This window comes from Notolabrus celidotus, chromosome 8 (genome assembly GCF_009762535.1).
Source record: "Notolabrus celidotus isolate fNotCel1 chromosome 8, fNotCel1.pri, whole genome shotgun sequence".
In the NCBI taxonomy this organism is placed as follows: Eukaryota; Metazoa; Chordata; class Actinopteri; order Labriformes; family Labridae; genus Notolabrus; species Notolabrus celidotus.
Genome location: NC_048279.1, coordinates 20,880,602 through 20,904,078, shown reverse-complemented (window position 1 = coordinate 20,904,078; position 23,477 = coordinate 20,880,602). Strand labels below are relative to the sequence as shown.

Below are 23,477 nucleotides of genomic sequence, written 5' to 3'. Positions count from 1 at the left end.
TTTGAAGTTACCTTTCTTATTGAGGAGCACTCAAGCTTGTTATCTACATTCAGTGCATTTGTTTCATTGGTACTAGGATTTTCAGTACGAACAAATCATTTTGTAGTTTATCTACTGAGCAACAAACTATTCTACTTTCTCTGCAGTGAGGTGTTAGCTCGCGTGGTGTCAGTATAATGTAAAAAGTCAGCAGTGCACGAGCTTGTAGTGTCGTCACTTAATAAAGGTTCCGCCTCCTGAACATTCTCGCTTCAACGTAAGAGTATCTTCTGTGCTTAGCGTTGCCTTTGTTAACATCCTGGTCATCATTACTGACTATGTAAGCATACAGTCAATATAGTCATAAAACGTGAAGAGTTGGATACTTTTTTTAAAGGAGACACTTTTCTTAAATGGATTGCTGAGGATTCGGGGTTCAACCATGGAACAAAGAAGCTGCGAGCCGCGAAGGGCGCGAGGATATTTGCCGGGCTGCGCGGTTATTGTGCTTTTGTGGTGCGTGGCTTCTGCGGAAATACGATATTCAATCTTCGAGGAAGTAAACGAAGGAACTGTGGTTGGAAACGTAGCGAAGGATCTTGGTTTGGATAAAAGTACACTGAAAGACAGGAAATATCGGATTGTTTCGAGTGCTGCGGACCCCATTTTCCATGTAAACCAGGATAATGGCATCCTGTATGTGAGCCGAAAGATTGACAGAGAAGAGGTGTGTGCGCAGAGCAGTTCGTGTTTGATGAATCTAAAAACAGTGTTAGAAAATCCGCTGGAGGTGCACTACGTTAGAGTGGAAGTGCAAGATATAAACGACCATTCTCCAACTTTTCCAGAAAGAGAGACTTCGTTGGAAATTTCAGAGTCAGTGCTGCCCGGAGCAAGATTCCAGCTTAAACCCGCACGAGACGGGGACAGTGGTCAATATTCTGTTCAGCAGTATAAACTCAGCTCCAACGAACACTTTAGATTGGAAATCAAAGACAAAGCTGACGATGGTAAAATACCTATATTGGTTGTTACAAAATCCTTAGACAGAGAAACTGCACGAAGCCACTCATTGTTACTAACGGCACTGGATGGGGGTAAACCTCCGAAATCTGGTCATATGAATATCCGAGTGAATGTTTTAGATATTAACGATAACACTCCTGTCTTTACTCAAGATTCATATTCTGTTATGATCGATGAAAATGCTCCAATTGAGAAAGCCGTTGTACAGGTGAATGCAACGGATTTGGATGAAGGACAGAACGGAGAAGTGGTTTATTCGTTCAGTAAGAGTATTAATCCAACAGTGCTGAATGTTTTTCATATCAACAAATTAACAGGAGAGATAACCGTTAAAGGACTGATAGACTATGAGGAGAAGGACAGATATGAAATTGAAGTTGAGGCATCAGATAAAGGTCTCGCTCCTCTAACTACAGAAAAAAGCGTCATTATTAAGATTGTGGACGTTAATGATAATGCACCTGAGATTGAAGTTACCTCCTTTTCGAGCTCAATACCTGAAGACTCCAGACCTGGAACCACAGTTGCTCTTATCAGTGTCAATGACCTGGACTCTGGTCTTAATGGAAAAGTTATTTGTGCTATAAGTGAGGATGTTCCTTTCACTTTGTCACCATCCTTACAAGAGAAAACGTATTCTTTAGTCACCAAATCTCCCCTGGACAGAGAGAAACAGTCACATTATGACCTGACAATATCTGCTAAAGACGCTGGGCTTCCTCCATTATCATCTGAAAAGACCATAAGCGTCGTGGTGTCAGATGTGAATGACAACAAACCAGAGTTTTCCCTCAGTCCTTACACTTTCTATGTGACTGAAGCCAATGAGCCAGGTACCTCTGTGTTTTCAGTGAAAGCTTTTGATCGGGATGAAAATGACAATGCGCTTATTTCATATCATATTCTCAGAAATGGAGGAGAAGAAAATAAGTTGGCATCTTTTCTGAACATAAACACTGAAACTGGAGATATTTTGGCATTAAAAAGCTTCGACTTTGAAACAGTGAAAACGTTCCAGTTCCAAGTTGTGGCCTCAGATTCTGGAACTCCGTCCCTGAGCAGCAACGTCACAGTGAACGTGTTCATTCTGGATCAGAACGACAACGCTCCAGTCATCCTGTATCCAGTCAGCTCCAACGGCTCTGCTGAAGGTGTGGAGGAGATTCCCCGCAATGTGAACGCAGGACACTTGGTGACTAAAGTCAGAGCCTATGACGCTGATATAGGATATAACGGCTGGTTGCTCTTCTCACTGCAGGAAGTCACTGAGCACAATCTCTTTGCTTTGGACCGCTACACAGGACAGATCAGAACACTTCGCTCATTCACAGAGACAGACGAGGCTGTGCAGAAACTCATCATACTGGTCAAAGACAATGGCAACGTGTCCCTCTCTGCTACAGCTACTGTCATTGTCAAAGTTGTGGAGCCCAAAGAGGCTTTTGCTGCTTCTGATGTGAAAAGTGCAACAAAGGAAGATGAGGAGAGTAATGTCACTTTTTATCTAATGATCACTTTGGCCTCAGTCTCAGCTCTTTTCATCATCAGCATCATCGTGCTGATTGCAATGCAGTGCTCCAAATCCACAGACTATACTTCCAAATATCTCCAAGAGACTAACTATGATGGCACACTGTGTCACAGCATCCAGTACAGATCTGGAGACAAACGCTACATGTTAGTGGGACCCAGGATGAGTATAGGATCCACTATAGTCCCGGGCAGCCATGCCAACACACTAGTGCTCCCTGACAGGAGGAGGGCATCCACCGAGGTAAGCTGTATCCTCTAGGTGTCTCTTGTTTTGAACACATATTTTCATCAACACTTTCTGCTTATTTCTAACTCCAACATTTCAGCTAATGTGTTAAAATTGTGTGCATTTGAGAAACTCAAAAGTATGTGGAACATAAGGAAAGCTTGTGGTCTGGATCTGTATTCATTGCTGTCCGTGGCAAAACGTACTACTTCAGATTATTCACAAACAGACTCAGGAAGTTTTGTGACAACTGTGCCTTGTTTCATTGCTATTTGATTTGTTCACCCACTGAAATGATAACTTATCTCAAGCATGTAAGCAGTTGTGGGACTTATTTCAAAGTAGCATTGAATGGTTTGGCTGTTGTTTTCTTTGATATTGCAATTGAGATTTCTGTCGCTATAAAGCCAAGCATCATTGTTATGGTTATCATGGGCTTATATGGCACTAAAAGTGAAGTAATCTTTCATTTGTCAATTTGACAGCACTTAACATTACAACATTGTAATGAATTTGTGAATATAGGGAAGAAGTTTGTGTCCAAATATGTTAAGATTAACATACTGAGAAAGTTAAAACAGGTGATGGCTGAGTATCAAAAATTGCTGTCTTAGTAATACAAGACTGAAAATAATTAAAACGTTTTTTTCAAGGGAAGACAACTATTGATAATAATGTAGAAAAGCATTAAAAATCAACATCATTGATTTTTTTGGACTGGTTAGATAGATTGTTGGTAAATTTGTAGTGAGCAGAACAAACTAAAATTACTTTATCGATGCACTTTTTGGATTAAAAAGGGATATATGTTGATTTGCTGGTAAATAACCTAATCAAAGTGGATGCATAATAGTCAAGATGTATTTCCATTCAATTTAAATTTGTGAAATAGTTTCCCTATTTTCATGTACTGTTGACTTTGTTTTCCATTTTTTCTTTATTTTATACTAAAAAACGATATAACTAGCACCCAAGTTCAGTTATTGTTGCTTATGCTTTAAGGTGGGTGTAGACATTTTTTTTTCCAATGAAAGGCAGCTGACGTACTACAGACATGAAGGCATATAGTCTGTTAAACTCTTACAACTTTGAAAACTTCCACTAACTGGAGCTACATAGCTGCAGTCGTTGGCCGCTGCCCGTGGTGCTGAAAGGTTAGGTCTTGATAATATTCGCAAATACTTTTAAGAATCTTTTAAAAACGTGGTAACGTGTTCTTCAGGAAACGTTTTCATGTTTCTTTATTTGAGGAAAGCTTTAAGCTTCCCTTGTCACCGAGGAACACTCTGACATGTTATCTCTTTTCTTGTGACTTGATTACGTTTGGACTTTGATTCGTAGAACCCACGAATAAGTGTACCTTTTGACTCTCAACTGTCAGACTTTTCTGCAGTGAGGTGTTAGCTCGCGTGGTGTCAGTGTAATGTAAAAAGTCAACAGTGCACGAGCTTATTGTGTCGTCACGTTACGGTTCCGCCCCCTGACAACATTTTCGCTTCAGCGTTGGCAGAGCATCTTCTGTGCTTCGTGTTGCCTTTGAGGACGTCCCGTTTTTCACCATTACTGACGATGTAAGCAGGCAGTCAATATTCACAAAAGGTGGAGAGTTGGATTCTGGTTTTGTAAGGTAGACTTTTTTTTTTGATGGACTGATGAGAATTCAGGGTTTTACCATGGAACAAAGAGGCTGTAAGCCACGGAGGGCGCGATATTTGCCGGGCTGCTTGGTTGCTGTCCTTTTGTGGAACGTGGCTTTTGCGGAAATACGATATTCAATCTCCGAGGAAGTAAACGAAGGAACTGTGGTTGGGAACATTGCAAAGGATCTTGGATTGGATAAAAGTACACTGAAAGACAGAAAGTATCGGATTGTTTCAAGTAATGAAGATCCTCTTTTCTATGTGAACCAAAACGATGGCGTCCTGTATGTGAGACGGAAGATTGACAGAGAAGAGGTGTGCGCGCAGAGCAGTACGTGTTCGATAAATCTGAAAACAGTGTTAGAAAATCCACTGGAGGTTCATTATGTTGAAGTAGATGTGATGGATATAAATGACCATCCTCCTACTTTCCAAGACAAAGAGAAACGGTTGGAGGTATCAGAGTCCGTTTTGCCGGGAGCGAGATTCCAGCTTAAACCCGCACGGGATCTGGACAGTGGTCATTTCTCTGTTCAGCAGTACAAACTGAGCAATAACGATTACTTCAGATTGGATGTGAAGAATAAGGGGAACGACGGTAAAATACCAATTTTGGTTGTTCAAAAAGCTTTAGACAGGGAAACTGCACGAAGCCACTCATTAGTTCTGACTGCAATTGATGGAGGGAAACCTCCCAAATCTGGTGAAATGAATATTCTAGTGAATGTTTTGGACGTGAATGATAACGCGCCTGTATTCCTTCAAGATGTTTATTCCATGAAGCTCAATGAAAATGCTCAAGTAGGTACAAAAGTCACACAGGTGAACGCTACTGATGCAGACGAAGGTCAAAACGGAGAGGTAGTTTATTCATTTAGTAACAGTATAAATCAAAATATACTGCATTTATTTGAGATCAATCAAATAACAGGTGAGATAACTGTTAAAGGATTAATAGATTATGAAGACAATGATGTATATGAAATTGAAATTGAGGCATCAGATAAAGGTTCTGTTCCTCTCACTACAGAGAAAAGTGTCATTATTAAGATAGTTGATGTTAATGATAATGCACCTGAGATTGAAGTTACCTCTTTTTCAAGCTCAATCCCTGAAGACTCCAGACCTGGAACTACAGTTGCTCTAATCAGTGTCAATGACCTGGACTCTGGTCTAAATGGAAAAGTTATCTGTTCCATAAGTGAGGATGTTCCTTTCACTTTGTCACCATCCTTACGAGATAAAATGTATTCATTAGTCACCAAATCTCCCCTGGACAGAGAGAAACAGTCACACTATGATCTGACTATAACTGCTAAAGACGCTGGTCATCCTCCATTGTCATCTGAAAAGACCATAAGCGTTGTGGTGTCAGATGTGAATGACAACCGTCCAGAGTTTTCACTCAGTCCTTATACTTTCTATGTGACTGAAGCCAATGAGCCAGGTACCCCTGTGTTTTCAGTGAAAGCTTTTGATCGAGATGAAAATGACAACGCACTTATTTCATATCATATTCTCAGAAATGGAGGAGAAGAAAATAAGTTGGCATCTTTTCTGAACATAAACACTGAAACTGGAGATATTTTGGCCCTAAAAAGTTTCGACTTTGAAACAGTGAAAACGTTCCAGTTCCAAGTTGTGGCCACAGATTCTGGAACTCCGTCCCTGAGCAGCAACGTCACAGTGAACGTGTTCATCCTGGATCAGAACGACAACGCTCCAGTCATCCTGTATCCAGTCAGCTCCAACGGCTCTGCTGAAGGTGTGGAGGAGATTCCCCGCAATGTGAACGCAGGACACTTGGTGACTAAAGTCAGAGCCTATGACGCTGATATAGGATATAATGGCTGGTTGCTCTTCTCACTGCAGGAAGTCACTGAGCACAATCTCTTTTCTTTGGACCGCTATACAGGACAGATCAGAACACTTCGCTCATTCACAGAGACCGACGAGGCTGAGCAGAAACTCATCATACTGGTCAAAGACAATGGCAACGTGTCCCTCTCTGCTACAGCTACTGTCATTGTCAAAGTTGTGGAGCCCAAAGAGGCTTTTGCTGCTTCTGATGTGAAAAGTGCAACAAAGGAAGATGAGGAGAGTAATGTCACTTTTTATCTCATGATCACTTTGGCCTCAGTCTCAGCTCTTTTCATCATCAGCATCATTGTGCTGATTGCAATGCAGTGCTCCAAATCCACAGACTATACTTCCAAATATCTACAAGAGACTAACTATGATGGCACACTGTGTCACAGCATCCAGTACAGATCTGGAGACAAACGCTACATGTTAGTGGGACCCAGAATGAGCATAGGATCCACTATAGTCCCGGGCAGCCATGCCAACACACTAGTGCTCCCTGACAGGAGGAGGGCATCTACTGAGGTAAGAGCTTAATACATCAAACAAAATTTTCATCAAACCTACATTTATTGATAGTTGATGCAAACTTTAATTTATTAGAACAATAATCTGCATATTTTTTCCTTTTAAGTTTTTACAGCTGAATCAATAATATTCTTTTGTATCCAAGAAGTTGGTCATCTACATTTTTTAAGTTCCCATCCTACCTTGATTGGAAAGTTAATATTCAAAAGGTTGTGAAGTTGTGTCTTTTATTTGTATTTGGTTGACAAAAGGCAAACCTTATGTTCCAGGAACTAAATTCACTGTTGTCAGGGAATTAAAATCAGTGTCATGATTTGAAGCAGAAAGAAAGTTTTATAAAAACCTTTCCCTGTTTGTAGGCTTTGTTTGTTTTCTTTCTACCCTGATAATGTTATTTAGGCTTTCAAGGGGCTGTGGTGTTGTGTTTACAATATATAGCAATGAACCAGTTGGCTGTCATTCTCTTTTGTTGCAGTTCGGATCTGCTCACATTATAAAAACAAATATCTTTTTGACAGTGGTGCTTGGACTCATAAAGCACTAACAGGGGTATTGTTTCATTGGTTGATTTAAAGCCCTTTATATCACAGTATGTTAATAACTTGGTGATGATTTAGTAATCATTTAATAATTAGAATGTTTTAAATAAAGAAACATATTACCAAACTTACATCATATCAATGGCTTTGCTTCAACAGTAGCCCTAACAGGGTAACAAAAAAATTAAATGTATGCAAAAGTGTAACAGGGTACATATGTATATATATATATAATTATAATGGTGAAGGAAATTGAAAGTAAGCATCAGGGTGAAACATTTCATGAACAAAAGCAATCATAATAAGTAACACTTTGATACAATGATGGCAAGCAGCTGAACATAAAGGCACCGTAAATCGAGCATTGTTTTGATTTGACAGGGTGTTATGTTTACCTAATTGGGAAATAGCCGGACCAGAAGAATGTGAGCTACAAAAGTTGTTCTGTATATGATTATCCTTTTATTTATATACTATTTGTTAATTTCCTCCTGATTTCCATGTTTTCTGTGTTTGGTATTTACAAGGTTGATAAATTACGCGTGTATTTTAGTTTCAGTTCATGTTGAATGTTGATTTTTCAGACAGAACTTATTTTTCAAACAAGGGGAGTTGACTGACTCCAAATATACAGAAAACACACGATATTAATCATTTGAAAGCATTAGTACAACGTGGCACAGTAAGAACATTTTTTTTTTTAATTTCATTTTACCGTTGATTATTGTTAAATAAATTACAAACGGTGCCAGAATATTTTACAATCTGTAGCTGTACACAGCTGCAGTGATTCGTCGCTGTCCATGGTGCTGGATTTTTTAAAAGCTTTTCTTCACATCGTTGTTTAGTAAGTACAACGAACATTGCGCTCTTTATTGATATTACCTGAGTGATCAAAGTAATGCAACTTAATTAGGGAAATTATAAATGTCCGCAAGTGATCTGAAGAATCCTCAAACCACGCTGATACGTGTTCTTTTCTTTCTTTACTTGAATCAAGTTTTTAGTTTTCTCTTTTAATGACATGGGCTCCTCTTCGTTCTCTACCATTTACAATATAATTTCTAGTTTGGGAATTGCAGAAGCTACGAATTACTTTAACATATACTTACTGTGCAACAAACTATTTGAGCATTTTGCAGTGAGGTGTTAGTTCGCATGGTGTCAGTATAATGTAAAAAGTCAGCAGTGCACGAGCTTGTTGTGTCGTCATGGAATAAAGGTTCCACCTCCTGATGAATTTCTCAGTTCTACGTTAGAAGAGGATGTTTGGAGCTTAATTTTGCATTTTGAAGGATCTGGGTTGCCACCAGTTCTGTTTATATATGAAGGGCGGCGATATTTACATAAAGAGTTTGGTTCATTGAAACGCAGACATTAACCTGTAATGGACTGCTGAGGCTTCGGGTTTTACCATGGAACAAAGAAGCAGCGAGGGACGAATGGCGCGAGGATATGCGCTCAGATTCGTGGTTGCTGTCCTTTTGTGGAGCGTGGCTTTTGCGGAAATAAGATATTCAATCTCGGAGGAAGTAAACGAAGGAACTGTGGTTGGAAATATAGCGAAGGATCTTGGATTGGATAAAAGCACTCTGAAAGACAGAAAGTATCGGATTGTTTCAAGTAATGAAGATGCCCTTTTCCATGTGAACCAAAACGATGGCGTCCTGTATGTAAGCCGAAAGATTGACAGAGAAGAGGTGTGCGCTCAGAGCAGTACGTGTTCGATAAATCTGAAAACAGTGTTAGAAAATCCGCTGGAGGTTCATTATGTTGAAGTAGATGTGGTAGATATAAATGATCATCCTCCTATATTCCCAGAGAAGGACAAAAGGTTGGAGATTTTCGAGTCTGTTTTACCCGGAGCGAGATTTCAGCTAAAACCCGCAAGGGATCTTGACCGCGGTCAGTTCTCTGTACAGCAGTACAAATTGAGCAACAACGATCACTTCAGATTAGATGTGAAGAATAAGGGGAACGACGGTAAAACACCGATTTTGGTTGTTCAAAAAGCTTTAGACAGGGAAACTGCAAAACGTCACTCATTAGTTCTGACTGCAATTGATGGAGGGAAGCCTCCCAAATCTGGTGAAATGAATATTGTAGTAGATGTTTTGGACGTGAATGATAACGCACCTGTATTCCTTCAAGATGTCTATTCTGTTACACTACCTGAAAATGCTCCTGTGGGTACAACAGTCGTACAGGTTAACGCAACAGATTCAGATGAAGGTCCCAATGGAGAAGTGCTTTATTCATTCAGCAACAGTATAAATCAAAATATACTAAATATTTTTCAGATCACTCAAAATACAGGTGAGATAACTGTTAAAGGATTAATAGATTATGAAGACAATGATGTATATGAAATTGAAATTCAAGCATCGGATAAAGGTTTTGTTCCTCTCACTACAGAAAAAAGCGTCATCATTAAGATAGTTGACGTTAATGATAATGCACCTGAGATTGAAGTTACCTCATTTTTGAGCTCAATACCTGAAGACTCCAGACCTGGAACTACAGTTGCTCTTATCAGTGTCAATGACCTGGACTCTGGTCTTAATGGAAAAGTTATTTGTTCCATAAGTGAGGATGTTCCTTTCACTTTGTCACCATCCTTACGAGATAAAATGTATTCATTAGTCACCAAATCTCCTCTGGACAGAGAGAAACAGTCACATTATGACCTGACAATAACTGCCAGAGATGCTGGTCATCCTCCATTATCTTCTGAAAAGACCATAAGTGTTGTGGTGTCAGATGTGAATGACAACAAACCAGAGTTTTCACTCAGTCCTTATACTTTCTATGTGACTGAAGCCAATGAGCCAGGTACCTCTGTGTTTTCAGTGAAAGCTTTTGATAGGGATGAAAATGACAACGCGCTTATTTCATATCATATTCTCAGAAATGGAGGAGAAGAAAATAAGTTGGCATCTTTCCTGAACATAAACACTGAAACTGGAGATATTTTGGCCCTAAAAAGTTTTGACTTTGAAACAGTGAAAATGTTCCAGTTCCAAGTTGTGGCCTCAGATTCTGGAACTCCGTCCCTGAGCAGCAACGTCACAGTGAACGTGTTCATCCTGGATCAGAACGACAACGCTCCAGTCATCCTGTATCCAGTCAGCTCCAACGGCTCTGCTGAAGGTGTGGAGGAGATTCCCCGCAATGTGAATGCAGGACACTTGGTGACTAAAGTCAGAGCCTATGACGCTGATATAGGATATAACGGCTGGTTGCTCTTCTCACTGCAGGAAGTCACTGAGCACAATCTCTTTGCTTTGGACCGCTACACGGGACAGATCAGAACACTTCGCTCATTCACAGAGACAGACGAGGCTGAGCAGAAACTCATCATACTGGTCAAAGACAATGGCAATGTGTCCCTCTCTGCTACAGCTACTGTCATTGTCAAAGTTGTGGAGCCCAAAGAGGCTTTTGCTGCTTCTGATGTGAAAAGTGCAACAAAGGATGATGAGGAGAGTAATGTCACTTTTTATCTCATGATCACTTTGGCCTCAGTCTCAGCTCTTTTCATCATCAGCATCATCGTGCTGATTGCAATGCAGTGCTCCAAATCCACAGACTATACTTCCAAATATCTACAAGAGACTAACTATGACGGCACACTGTGTCACAGCATCCAGTACAGATCTGGAGACAAACGCTACATGTTAGTTGGACCCAGAATGAGTATAGGATCCACTATAGTCCCGGGCAGCCATGCCAACACACTAGTGCTCCCTGACAGGAGGAGGGCATCTACAGAGGTAAGACATACTGTATATTGCAAAACAATTGGTTGGTGAGCTATTTTGAAATGAAATATGTTTACCTCAACACTTTAGAGCAAACTTTCGTTTAAAAAAAATACACCTGATGTTTTTTATCGAAGTGTCTTTCTGATAAAGTCAGAAATGTTGGCCTTTTAGAAGTTCATCCAGTAGAGTGCTGGATCAGTTGGCTTGTTTAAAGATGTCCTATGTAAGTTTGACCCTTTGTAGTTTCAGGATTTGTTTTCAGTTAACATGGACTAGGCTTATAACAGCAATACAGATTTAAACTTTTTTTCTTGCCTTCTTTTCATAATTCATATTTTCCAATCGTTGTTCCATTTTTGCATTTACTTTATATTTTCCAATTGCAGTTGTTCCTTGAAACCTAATTTTCTCAGGTATTAACAGATGAAGACCTTTTTTAAAAACAAAACAAATACGAGCTAAGATGTTTCAGATGTTTTTTCACAATCAGCATGTCCTATCTGTACCTAAACCACAGTAATCTAAGGGTTACATGTAACATTGATACGGTTGGGGTGTATGTTAAATAATCCTTTGTTCATGGTATATTATTGGCAAACTTTACAGAGAAGAATATTTCCGGTTGTAGCAGGAGTGGCCACGTTGGTGGTCATCGCTGTCCATGGTGCTGATCATGTCTGCTCTCATTCCGCAGTATGTTTTCATGGACAGGTTAACTTTCTCTTTCATGTATTAATTGATATAACATAAACATGAGTTCATTGACACGAGGGTTTTGAACGGCTTTGATTTAGAAGGAAACTGTGTGCTAAGTGTGAGTAACTTCATTTTATTTATTTTCTCACGCCTATTTGAGATCAGTGTTTCGAGGTTATCACCTACATGTAAAATACAAGACTAACTTTCAGTCTAAATATTACTGACTTTAGATTATTTGCAGGGGGTGGTTTTGATCGCATGGTGTCAGTGTGGTGATACAAAGTCAGTAATACATGTGTGTGTCGTCAGAGCATTTTAGTACCGCCTCCTATTAGCTCTCTCAGTTCGATGATAACACGGTCGTGTCAGAGCTTCCTGCGGCATCAGGGATACACAAATTAGACATAAAGCTGTCGTTTTTGAAGGAAGATGATTATTTCCATACAAACTAGTGATAAAGTTAATGATAGCATTGCGGTTATGTTCTTGTAAATGATTGCGCATTATTTCGGCATTAACAATGGAACAAAGACGACGCGAGAGACCAGAGGCGAGTGGATATGTGCTCAGCTGCGCGGTTATTGTGCTTTTGTGGAGCGTGTCTTCTGCGGAAATACGATATTCAATCTCTGAGGAAGTAAACGAAGGAACTGTGGTTGGAAACATTGCAAAGGATCTTGGATTGGATAAAAGCACTCTGAAAGAAAGGAAATATCGGATTGTGTCTAGTAATGAAGATCCTCTTTTCCGTGTGAACCAAAATGATGGCATCCTGTATGTGAGCCGAAAGATTGACAGAGAAGAGGTGTGCGCGCAGAGCAGTACGTGTTTGATGAATCTGAAAACAGTGTTAGAAAATCCGCTGGAGGTTCATTATGTAGAGGTCGAAGTGCTGGATATAAACGACCATTCTCCAAGTTTCCCAGAGGATGTGACAAATTTGGAAATTTCTGAGTCAGTTTTGCCCGGTGCAAGATTTCAATTCAAGCCTTCACGGGATCTAGACAGTGGTCATTTCTCAGTACAACATTATAAACTCAGCCAAAACGAGCACTTCCGTTTGGAAGTCAGGGATAAAGGAGAAGACGGTAAAATACCTATCTTGGTTTTGCAAAAATCTTTTGACAGGGAAGCTGGTGGAAGTCACTCGTTGCAACTGACGGCTCTGGATGGAGGGAAACCTCCGAAATCTGGCGAAATGAAAATTCTTGTAAAAGTTTTGGATGTAAATGATAACACACCCCTTTTTTCGAAGGATGTTTACTCTGTTACACTACCGGAAAATAGCCCAGTAGGGACCACGATCGTGCAAGTAAATGCAACTGATTTGGATGAAGGTCAGAATGGAGAAGTGTTTTATTCTTTCGGTAAGAGTGTGAGTAACAAGCTATTTCAGCTGTTTGAAATCAATCCAACAACAGGTGAGATAATTGTAAAAGATTTAATAGATTACGAACAAAAGGACAAATACGAAATAGAAATCCAGGCATCAGATAAAGGTCTCGCTCCTCTCACTACTGAGAAAAGCGTCATTATTAAGATAGTTGACATTAATGATAATGCACCTGAGATTGAAGTTACCTCATTTTCGAGTTCCATCCCTGAAGACTCCAGACCTGGAACTACAGTTGCTCTTATCAGTGTTAATGACCTGGACTCTGGTCTTAATGGAAAAGTTATTTGTTCCATAAATGAGGATGTTCCTTTCACTTTGTCACCATCCTTAAGAGACAAAATGTATTCGTTAGTCACCAAATCTCCTCTGGACAGAGAGAAACAGTCACACTATGATCTGACAATAACTGCTAAAGACACTGGTCATCCTCCATTATCATCTGAAATGACCATAAGCGTCGTGGTGTCAGATGTGAATGACAACCGTCCACAGTTTTCACTCAGTCCTTATACTTTCTATGTGACTGAAGCCAATGAGCCAGGTACCTCTGTGTTTTCAGTGAAAGCTTTTGATCGAGATGAAAATGACAACGCGCTTATTTCATATCATATTCTTAGAAATGGAGGAGAAGAAAATAAGTTGGCATCTTTTCTGAACATAAACACTGAAACTGGAGATATTTTGGCCCTTAAAAGTTTTGACTTTGAAACAGTGAAAAAGTTCCAGTTCCAAGTTGTGGCCTCAGATTCTGGAACTCCGTCCCTGAGCAGCAACGTCACAGTGAACGTGTTCATTCTGGATCAGAACGACAACGCTCCAGTCATCCTGTATCCAGTCAGCTCCAACGGCTCTGCTGAAGGTGTGGAGGAGATTCCCCGCAATGTGAACGCAGGACACTTGGTGACTAAAGTCAGAGCCTATGACGCTGATATAGGATATAACGGCTGGTTGCTCTTCTCACTGCAGGAAGTCACTGAGCACAATCTCTTTGCTTTGGACCGCTACACAGGACAGATCAGAACACTTCGCTCATTCACAGAGACAGACGAGGCTGAGCAGAAACTCATCATACTGGTCAAAGACAATGGCAACGTGTCCCTCTCTGCTACAGCTACTGTCATTGTCAAAGTTGTGGAGCCCAAAGAGGCTTTTGCTGCTTCTGATGTGAAAAGTGCAACAAAGGATGAGGAGGAGAGTAATGTCACTTTTTATCTCATGATCACTTTGGCCTCAGTCTCAGCTCTTTTCATCATCAGCATCATCGTGCTGATTGCAATGCAGTGCTCCAAATCCACAGACTATACTTCCAAATATCTACAAGAGACCAACTATGACGGCACACTGTGTCACAGCATCCAGTACAGATCTGGAGACAAACGCTACATGTTAGTGGGACCCAGAATGAGTATAGGATCCACTATAGTCCCGGGCAGCCATGCCAACACACTAGTGCTCCCTGACAGGAGGAGGGCATCTACCGAGGTAAGACAAGTAAAAAACATATATAAATAATATCTGGGTTTTTTCTTTAAATCATGATTACTCTTTACAACACTTTATGCAAATGTTTGTATTTTACAACAAATATCTGCAAACGTTTCATATTATTTGTCAGATAAGATCACAATTGTCAGCGTTTTAGACATTCACCTATTTCACTTACTAAGTGATTTTTTTTATCTGTGCAGTTATAAAATAATCCAGTGAATGTTAAGTTGTCCTTTTTAATGGAAGACGGTGGGAAATGAGGACAAGTTGGAGAGGTTGTGATCAAGAACCTGCATCATCATTGTCAATGACTGAAACTCAATATTTTAGACTATTTGCATTTAAAGTTTACTTCTAGCAGATGGTAAAGTTTGTGAAAACCATTCCTTGTTAGTTGGCTTTTTGATTTGCTTGTTTTCTTGCTTCCTACACTCATACTGTGTTGTAGTTATAAGGTGCTGTGGTTGTGGGCTTTGTTTGTAGTGTAAAGCAATGAACAAGTTGGCTGTTGTTTGCTTTCATGTTAGAACTGTGGTCCTCTTTTGTTATGAGAAAAGTATCTTTATAGAGGTTAATTTGAACCTAAAAAGAATGAAAATAAAACAATATTTTATAAGTCCAATAAGCAGCAGTTTTAATCACTACATGGTCATAAATTAGCAATGATTGGGTAATGGTTTGATTATAAATGTGTTAAAATAAAGGAATTATTTAGCCAAGTTAATACAAGGTAACAGCTTAGTATTATCTTCAGCTGTAACTTAGTAATACAAGAACAAAATGTGTAATAAGGTCAACAAAATATGTATAATAATGAGGCGAACATTTAAAGTTGTCATCCGGGAGAAAATGTGGGCAAAATTATAATGTTTTCGTAAACTTAGAGTAACAGGCTAATTACAAAATTATGTGAACTCTTTTGTTTGAATGAATATGTTCACATTATTGGGGAAATAACCTGGCAACGAGGAGACAGACAGTTAAGTTACATTTATCATTTTCTTCTTTGTTCTCTTTTTTACCTTACCCTAAAATAATATTTTCTGGGTTGTGGTAAAATTAAGATGGTAATCTTTCAAAACAAACGAGAGCCAAGTTACTATAAATAGATGATTGTGCTCCATTAGTAAGCCTTATCCTAACCCCATTCATATAGAAAGACCACACGAAATACATATGAGATGAAAAAATAATAAGCCTGTGTCCATTGTTCATTATTGAAACTCGGTAGGGAATAATTCACCAGATGAATCTGTGGAGGAGTGCAGTTGGTAAATCGCTGTCCGTGGTGCTGATCGTGTTTGCTCATTCACCAGTTTGTTTGCATGGCGCATTCACCTTTTCTGATTGTTTAATTCATGTAACTTGACAGGGACATATACACATTTGTTATGTGGGTTTTTTCAACACTTTGAAAAAGGTTGGTGTTTTATTTGATTGAAAAAAGCTGCGTGCCGAGGGATAATAGTCTCATGGTTTCTGGTGAATGTGTAAAAAGAAATATTTATGATTTAACAGAAAAGCAAAGTCTACCATACAGCTGAAATGTTACTTGCTTGAATGTTTCTGCAGTGAGGGTTTTGATCGCATGGTGTCATTGCAGTGGAAAAAGTCAGCATTACATTTGTATGTATGTCGTCAGAGCATTTTGGTTCCACCTCCTACTAGCGTCCTCAGATCGCTGTTACAACAGTCGTGTCAGAGCTCTCTTCTGATTTTGATTCCACTCTATTTTGAATCACAAATGTCGTCGTAAGGAGGGGATGTATTTTTTGCACAAGGACTGGTGACATATTGGATCAAGCGTTACGCTTTTGATACTGTAAACTGATCGCGGATGATACTGGGATAAATCATGGAACAAAGAAGATACGGCGGACGAGGGGCGCGAGGATATTTTCTCGGCTGCGTGGTTGTTATGCTTTTGTGGAGTGTGGCCTCAGCACAAATACAATATTCAATCTCTGAGGAAGTTAACGAAGGAACTGTGGTTGGCAATATAGCGAAGGATCTGGGACTAGACAAAAGCACATTGAAAGACAGGAAATATCGGATTGTTTCTAGTGGTGCAGAGTCTCTGTTCCACGTGAACCAAAATGATGGTATCCTGTACGTGAGCCGAAAGATTGACAGAGAAGAGGTGTGCGCGCAGGCGAGTACGTGTTCAATAAATCTGAAAACCGTTCTCGAAAACCCACTCGAGGTGCACAATGTGAAAGTAGAGGTGCAAGATATAAATGACCATTCTCCCACTTTTCTAGAACAAGAAAAACGCTTGGAAATATCTGAGTCGGTTTTGCCCGGAGCAAGATTTCAGCTAAAACCTTCACGGGATTTAGACAGTGGCCATTTGTCGGTGCAACATTACAAACTCAGCCAAAACGAGCACTTCCGTTTGGAAATAAGAGATAAAGGAGAAGATGGCAAAATACCTATCTTGGTTTTGCAAAAATCTTTAGATAGGGAGACATCGGGAAGTCACTCGTTGCTACTGACGGCGCTTGATGGGGGGAAGCCTCCGAAAACCGGTAATATGAATATCCTTGTAAAAGTTTTGGATGTAAATGATAACACACCCATTTTTTCGAAGGATGTTTACTCTGTTACACTACTGGAAAATGTTCAAGTAGGAAACACAGTTATAAAAGTCAATGCCACCGATTTAGATGAAGGACAGAACGGGGAAGTAGTTTACTCATTTGGTAACAGTGTAAGTAATAAGTTATTTCAGCTTTTTGATATAAATTCATCAACAGGTGAAATAACTGTCAAAGGTTTAATCGATTATGAGCAAAAGGACAAGTACGAAATTGAAATTGAGGCATCAGATAAAGGTCTCGCTCCTCTCACTACAGAGAAAAGCGTCATTATTAAGATAGTTGACATTAATGATAATGCACCTGAGATTGAAGTTACCTCATTTTCAAGCTCCATCCCCGAAGACTCCAGACCTGGAACTACAGTTGCTCTTATTAGTATCAATGACCTGGACTCTGGTCTTAATGGAAAAATTATTTGTTCCATAAATGAAGATGTTCCTTTCACTTTATCACCATCCTTACAAGATAAAATGTATTCATTAGTCACCAAATCTCCCCTGGACAGAGAGAAACAATCACACTATGACCTGACAATAACTGCTAAAGACGCTGGTCATCCTCCATTATCTTCTGAAAAGACCATAAGCGTCGTGCTGTCAGATGTGAATGACAACCGTCCACAGTTTTCACTCAGTCCTTATACTTTCTATGTGACTGAAGCCAACGAGCCAGGTACCTCTGTGTTTTCAGTGAAAGCTTTTGATCGGGATGAAAATGACAACGCGCTTATTTCATATCATATTCTCAGAAATGGAGGAGAAGAAAATAAGTTGGCATCTTTCCTGAACATAAACACTGAAACTGGAGATATTTTGGCGCTGAAAAGTTTCGACTTTGAAACAGTGAAAACGTTCCAGTTCCAAGTTGTGGCCTCAGATTCTGGAACTCCGTCCCTGAGCAGCAACGTCACAGTGAACGTGTTCATTCTGGATCAGAACGACAACGCTCCAGTCATCCTGTATCCAGTCAGCTCCAACGGCTCTGCTGAAGGTGTGGAGGAGATTCCCCGCAATGTGAACGCAGGACACTTGGTGACTAAAGTCAGAGCCTATGACGCTGATATAGGATATAATGGCTGGTTGCTCTTCTCACTGCAGGAAGTCACTGAGCACAATCTCTTTTCTTTGGACCGCTACACAGGACAGATCAGAACACTTCGCTCATTCACAGAGACAGATGAGGCTGAGCAGAAACTCATCATACTGGTCAAAGACAATGGCAATGTGTCCCTCTCTGCTACAGCTACTGTCATTGTCAAAGTTGTGGAGCCCAAAGAGGCTTTTGCTGCTTCTGATGTGAAAAGTGCAGCAAAGGATGAGGAGGAGAGTAATGTCACTTTTTATCTCATGATCACTTTGGCCTCAGTCTCAGCTCTTTTCATCATCAGCATCATCGTGCTGATTGCAATGCAGTGCTCCAAATCCACTGACTATACCTCCAAATATCTACAAGAGACTAACTATGACGGCACACTGTGTCACAGCATCCAGTACAGATCTGGAGACAAACGCTACATGTTAGTGGGACCCAGAATGAGTATAGGATCCACCATAGTCCCGGGCAGCCATGCCAACACACTAGTGCTCCCTGACAGGAGGAGGGCATCCACAGAGGTAAGGCTTAAACATGTAGTAAAGGGTGGTTTACTGCACAGATTAATATGATATGGTTTGTGGTTTGAGGTTGTTGTGGTGTCTTACGTAAAAATAATTAAGTTCACTGGTGTTATTTACACACGCCATGTTGTCGCCTGACCTGCAGAGAAGAAATTTAAGTTTGTAAGCATACAAAAATGTTGGCCTCATTAACTTTGTTCTGTTTGCAAACTGCAGTGTTAGATACACTGAAACGCTTGCTATGTTTGTTATGTACACTTGAAGTATTTGTTTGCAGTTCAGAAAGAGATGATGTAATTACTTTGATGAGATAAAATGAGTGTAGTCTTTATCAGCACTATACTAATGGTCTAAAAATTCCATGAGAAAAGTACTATAGTAAATGATGAAGTAGCCTTCCAAAACTATCCTGGTTCTGAAATGTGCGACTGTTTTCAGGTATGGGCAATGCTTCAAACATACACTAAATGAGCTACTGCATTCATCCATCCTTCGTATAAGGAAAATAGTAAAAACCTCTTGTGATTGTTGCAACTTTTTGGAGAACATAATAGCAGACAGTTTTGCTGGAGACTATTAATATTTGTGATCAAATTGAATGAATGCTTAGTCTGATACGCTGATTAGTTTTGCTGTTGGCTGTGTTCATCTTCATTGTTGGAGAGGCATAATATCTAAGGAAACAAACACCGGCTGTAGAAAAGGGGCAGTAGGTCTGCTTGGAATCACTGTCCATGGTGCTAAAGTTCACTGACTGTTTCCAAGCATACTGAAGCAGAGCTCAGCAAACACTCATTAGTGTACTTTTAATTTCATGAAAAACATCCCAGGATAGAAATGAGTATATAATTGATGGACATTGGCATTTGGGCTCCCCGACATAAGGACGACATCTAGAGAGGTAAAAGCAAATGGCTGTAATGAATTAACAGAATAAAAACAAAATACTATGGTTGTTTTTGTTCATACTATAGGATGTATTTATCTAATGGAAAATCCCTTATACTTCACGTGTATAGTCTCTATTTTCATTCTGACAGGGATTACCCTTCACTTTCGTTCATGCTTACATTTTCCGCGTGCATTAGTACAACTAAGTTTAACATGAGGAAGATTTCCTCCATGTAAAGTGTATCTGCATTGTGATATCAGCTCGCACGGTGTCACTGCTAGTTCAAAGATAGACTCTCGGTTAAATATCATCTACGTCACGTGAGTAGTTCGGTGGTTTTACGCGACTGGGTGCACTCGTGCTTTGGAGGGCGATGGCTTCCGACGTTTGAATCGTTTTCCTTCATTTTTCAAAGATACCTGGTAGCTGTTTATGTTGGTACAGAATGCCTGTGTTTGGTTAGATCATTTTATAATTTTTCAATATTTGAGATTGTTTTGTTCCTTTTTTCATCTATAATGGCACGACGAAGATGCAGCTCGTGGTTGGAACGCCTGTTCCTCCTCATTATTACCTTGGATCTTACTTCTAATGTTGCTTCGGCGCAGCTTCGATATTCTATCGCTGAAGAGCTGACGGCGGGTGCTGTTGTTGGAAACATCGCTAAAGATTTAGGGCTGGATAACACTGCTTTGAATGTCAGAGGTTTTCGCATAGTCTCTGGATCTACGGAACCTTTGTTTGAACTCAACAATCATGGCATCTTGCACGTTCACCGAAAAATTGACAGAGAGGAGGTGTGCGAACGGACCAGCAGCTGCATTATTAACATAAAGACTGTACTGGAGAACCCGTTAGAGGTGCATTACGTCGCTATTGAGGTTTTGGATGTAAACGATCACTCCCCCACCTTTCCCGAAAATGAGACGCATTTACAGATCTCAGAATCTGCTCTGCCAGGGGCGCGTTTTCAGCTTCAAGGTGCCAGTGATCCAGATAGTGAGACGTTTTCAATTCAACACTATAGACTAAGTGCAAATGAACACTTTCGTCTGGAGGTTAAAGACAGAGGGGAGGATGGAAAAATACCTCTTTTGTATTTGCATAAACTGCTGGACAAAGAAACTGCTAGAAGTCACAGATTAATGTTGACAGCAGTTGATGGAGGAAAACCAGCAAAATCAGGAACCATGGCAATTATCGTTAATGTTTTGGATGTCAATGACAACATGCCAGTATTCACAAAAGAATCATATTCAGCGGTGCTTAGAGAAAACGAGCCTGTTGGCACAACTATCATGCAAGTGAATGCAACTGATTTAGATGATGGTTTAAATGGGGAGGTGGTTTATTCATTTGGCGATAATGTTAATAATAGATTACGCAAACTTTTTGATGTTGACCCCAAAACAGGTGAAATTTTTGTAAAGGGTATGATAGACTTTGAAGCAAAAGACAGGTATGAAATAGATATTAAAGCGTCTGATAAAGGGATAGTACCCCTGGAAACAGAAAAGAGCGTCATCATAACTATTGTGGACTTAAATGATAATGTACCTGAGATTGAAGTGACATCTTTTTCCAAAGCTATACCTGAGGACTCTAAACCTGGAACGACTGTAGCTTTGATAAGTGTGCATGATAAGGATTCAGGTGTAAATGGAAAGGTGATCTGTTTTATAAGTGAGGATGTATCTTTTACATTAACACCGTCATTACAAGACAATATGTACTCTATAGTCACCAAATCTCTGCTGGATAGAGAGCAGCAGTCTCAGTATGATGTGACTATAATTGCTAAAGATGGTGGTGAGCAACCTCTGTCATCTCAGAGGACAATTAGTGTGACTGTATCAGATGTGAATGACAACAGTCCACAGTTTTCACTCAGTCCTTACACTTTTTATGTTGTTGAGAACAATGTAGCAGGAGCCTCTCTGTTTTCAGTCAGTGCTCATGACGGTGATGAGGGTGATAATGCTCTCATTTCATATAATATTGTGAGAAATGGGGATGAGCACAAAACAATGACCTCATTCCTGAACATTAACTCTGAGAATGGACACATTACAGGGTTAAAAAGTTTCGACTTTGAAACAGTGAAAACATTCAAGTTCCAAGTTGTGGCCACAGATTCTGGAACTCCGTCCCTGAGCAGCAACGTCACAGTGAACGTGTTCATTCTGGATCAGAACGACAACGCTCCAGTCATCCTGTATCCAGTCAGCTCCAATGGCTCTGCTGAAGGTGTGGAGGAGATTCCCCGCAATGTGAACGCAGGACACTTGGTGACTAAAGTCAGAGCCTATGACGCTGATATAGGATATAACGGCTGGTTGCTCTTCTCGCTGCAGGAAGTCACTGAGCACAATCTCTTTGCTTTGGACCGCTACACAGGACAGATCAGAACACTTCGCTCATTCACAGAGACAGACGAGGCTGAGCAGAAACTCATCATACTGGTCAAAGACAATGGCAACGTGTCCCTCTCTGCTACAGCTAATGTCATTGTCAAAGTTGTGGAGCCCAAAGAAGCGTTTGCTGCTTCTGATGTGAAAAGTGCCACAAAGGATGATGAGGAGAGTAATGTCACTTTTTATCTCATGATCACTTTGGCCTCAGTCTCAGCTCTTTTCATCATCAGCATCATCGTGCTGATTGCAATGCAGTGCTCCAAATCCACAGACTATACTTCCAAATATCTACAAGAGACTAACTATGACGGCACACTGTGTCACAGCATCCAGTACAGATCTGGAGACAAACGCTACATGTTAGTGGGACCCAGAATGAGCATAGGATCCACAATAGTCCCGGGCAGCCATGCCAACACACTAGTGCTCCCTGACAGGAGGAGGGCATCCACAGAGGTAAGGCTTAAACATGTAGTGAAGGGTGGTTTACTGCACAGATGTTTGATATATTTTGTGGTTTGACGTTTTATGGTGTCTTAATGTGCTTGTGTGAATTGTTTTAGAGACAATATGGTGTCCTTTTTTTTTTTTTTTAAAAAAGAAGGGATTCGAGTTTGTCAGCCCACAAAAAGACTGCCCATATCATTATTCTTTTGTGTGAAAAAGCTGCTGTGTGATACACAATGTCCTCTTAGCTCATCTAGGCTTTGTTTTTATGCTTTCAAACTCTTGCTCTGTCCAGATGAACACTTAAGAAGTTTTTTTGTTTGCTTTTTAGAAAGAAATTATCCCAATTTAAGTGAGATAATGAACAAGTAAATGCCTCTAAGGTCATCTTTGAGCATGATGGCAAAGAGTTTTTGTCAACACCCATCAATAAATATATTAAAGTTACACAAAAGAAATGCTCAGTCAGTTAGTATTATTTTTTTTTTTGGTATTTATCATCACTGGAAAGACATTAACTGAGGTATAATAACGAGAATATAGGTGCAACATGTGTTGAATTTGCTTTCTCTGATGCTGAAATGCACTATGTCTACTTGTAAATATGAGAAAAGAGGAGACGCACCTTAAATGTGTCACCGCAAAGAAAGAACATTTAGATTCCTCTCACAGGGAGAATCGTGAGTACATCTTGTGATTGTTGCAACTTTTGTGGGGGGACATGGGGGCAGACAGCTTTACCAGAGAGTATAAATATTTGTGATCAAGTTGAATTAATTCATGCTGCCTCTGATAAGCTTATTGGTATTGTTGTTGGCAGTTTTCAT

At 40.0% G+C, this 23,477-nt stretch overlaps 3 protein-coding genes across 3 annotated transcripts; all 3 read left to right on the top strand.

Annotated features, from left to right (window-relative positions):
- Positions 1 to 421: 421 nt before the first annotated feature.
- Positions 422 to 14,013, top strand: LOC117817631 (protocadherin Fat 4-like). Its single transcript, XM_034690384.1, has 4 exons — positions 422 to 2,779; positions 4,429 to 6,792; positions 8,735 to 11,107; positions 13,906 to 14,013. Exons 1-4 carry the CDS (start codon positions 422 to 424, stop codon positions 13,906 to 13,908), a joined length of 7,098 nt encoding a protein of 2,365 aa, XP_034546275.1. The 3' UTR covers positions 13,909 to 14,013.
- A 2,523-nt stretch (positions 14,014 to 16,536) lies between these two features.
- Positions 16,537 to 18,945, top strand: LOC117817629 (protocadherin alpha-8-like). Its single transcript, XM_034690383.1, has one exon. It carries the CDS (start codon positions 16,537 to 16,539, stop codon positions 18,943 to 18,945), a length of 2,409 nt encoding a protein of 802 aa, XP_034546274.1.
- A 1,362-nt stretch (positions 18,946 to 20,307) lies between these two features.
- Positions 20,308 to 22,725, top strand: LOC117817628 (protocadherin alpha-3-like). The gene has a single exon (XM_034690382.1). It carries the CDS (start codon positions 20,308 to 20,310, stop codon positions 22,723 to 22,725), a length of 2,418 nt encoding a protein of 805 aa, XP_034546273.1.
- The last annotated feature ends 752 nt before the right edge of the window (positions 22,726 to 23,477 follow it).

Excerpts from the sequence above, each read along its gene's own strand:
- LOC117817629 (XM_034690383.1), top strand. The coding sequence starts at position 16,537 with ATGGAACAAAGAAGATACGGCGGACGAGGGGCGCGAGGATATTTTCTC.
- LOC117817628 (XM_034690382.1), top strand. The coding sequence starts at position 20,308 with ATGGCACGACGAAGATGCAGCTCGTGGTTGGAACGCCTGTTCCTCCTC.
- LOC117817631 (XM_034690384.1), top strand. The coding sequence starts at position 422 with ATGGAACAAAGAAGCTGCGAGCCGCGAAGGGCGCGAGGATATTTGCCG. Across the intron at positions 2,780-4,428 it reads GGAGGAGGGCATCCACCGAG|GGTTTTACCATGGAACAAAG; the intron begins GTAAGCTGTATC and ends ATGAGAATTCAG. Across the intron at positions 6,793-8,734 it reads GGAGGAGGGCATCTACTGAG|GCTTCGGGTTTTACCATGGA; the intron begins GTAAGAGCTTAA and ends TGGACTGCTGAG.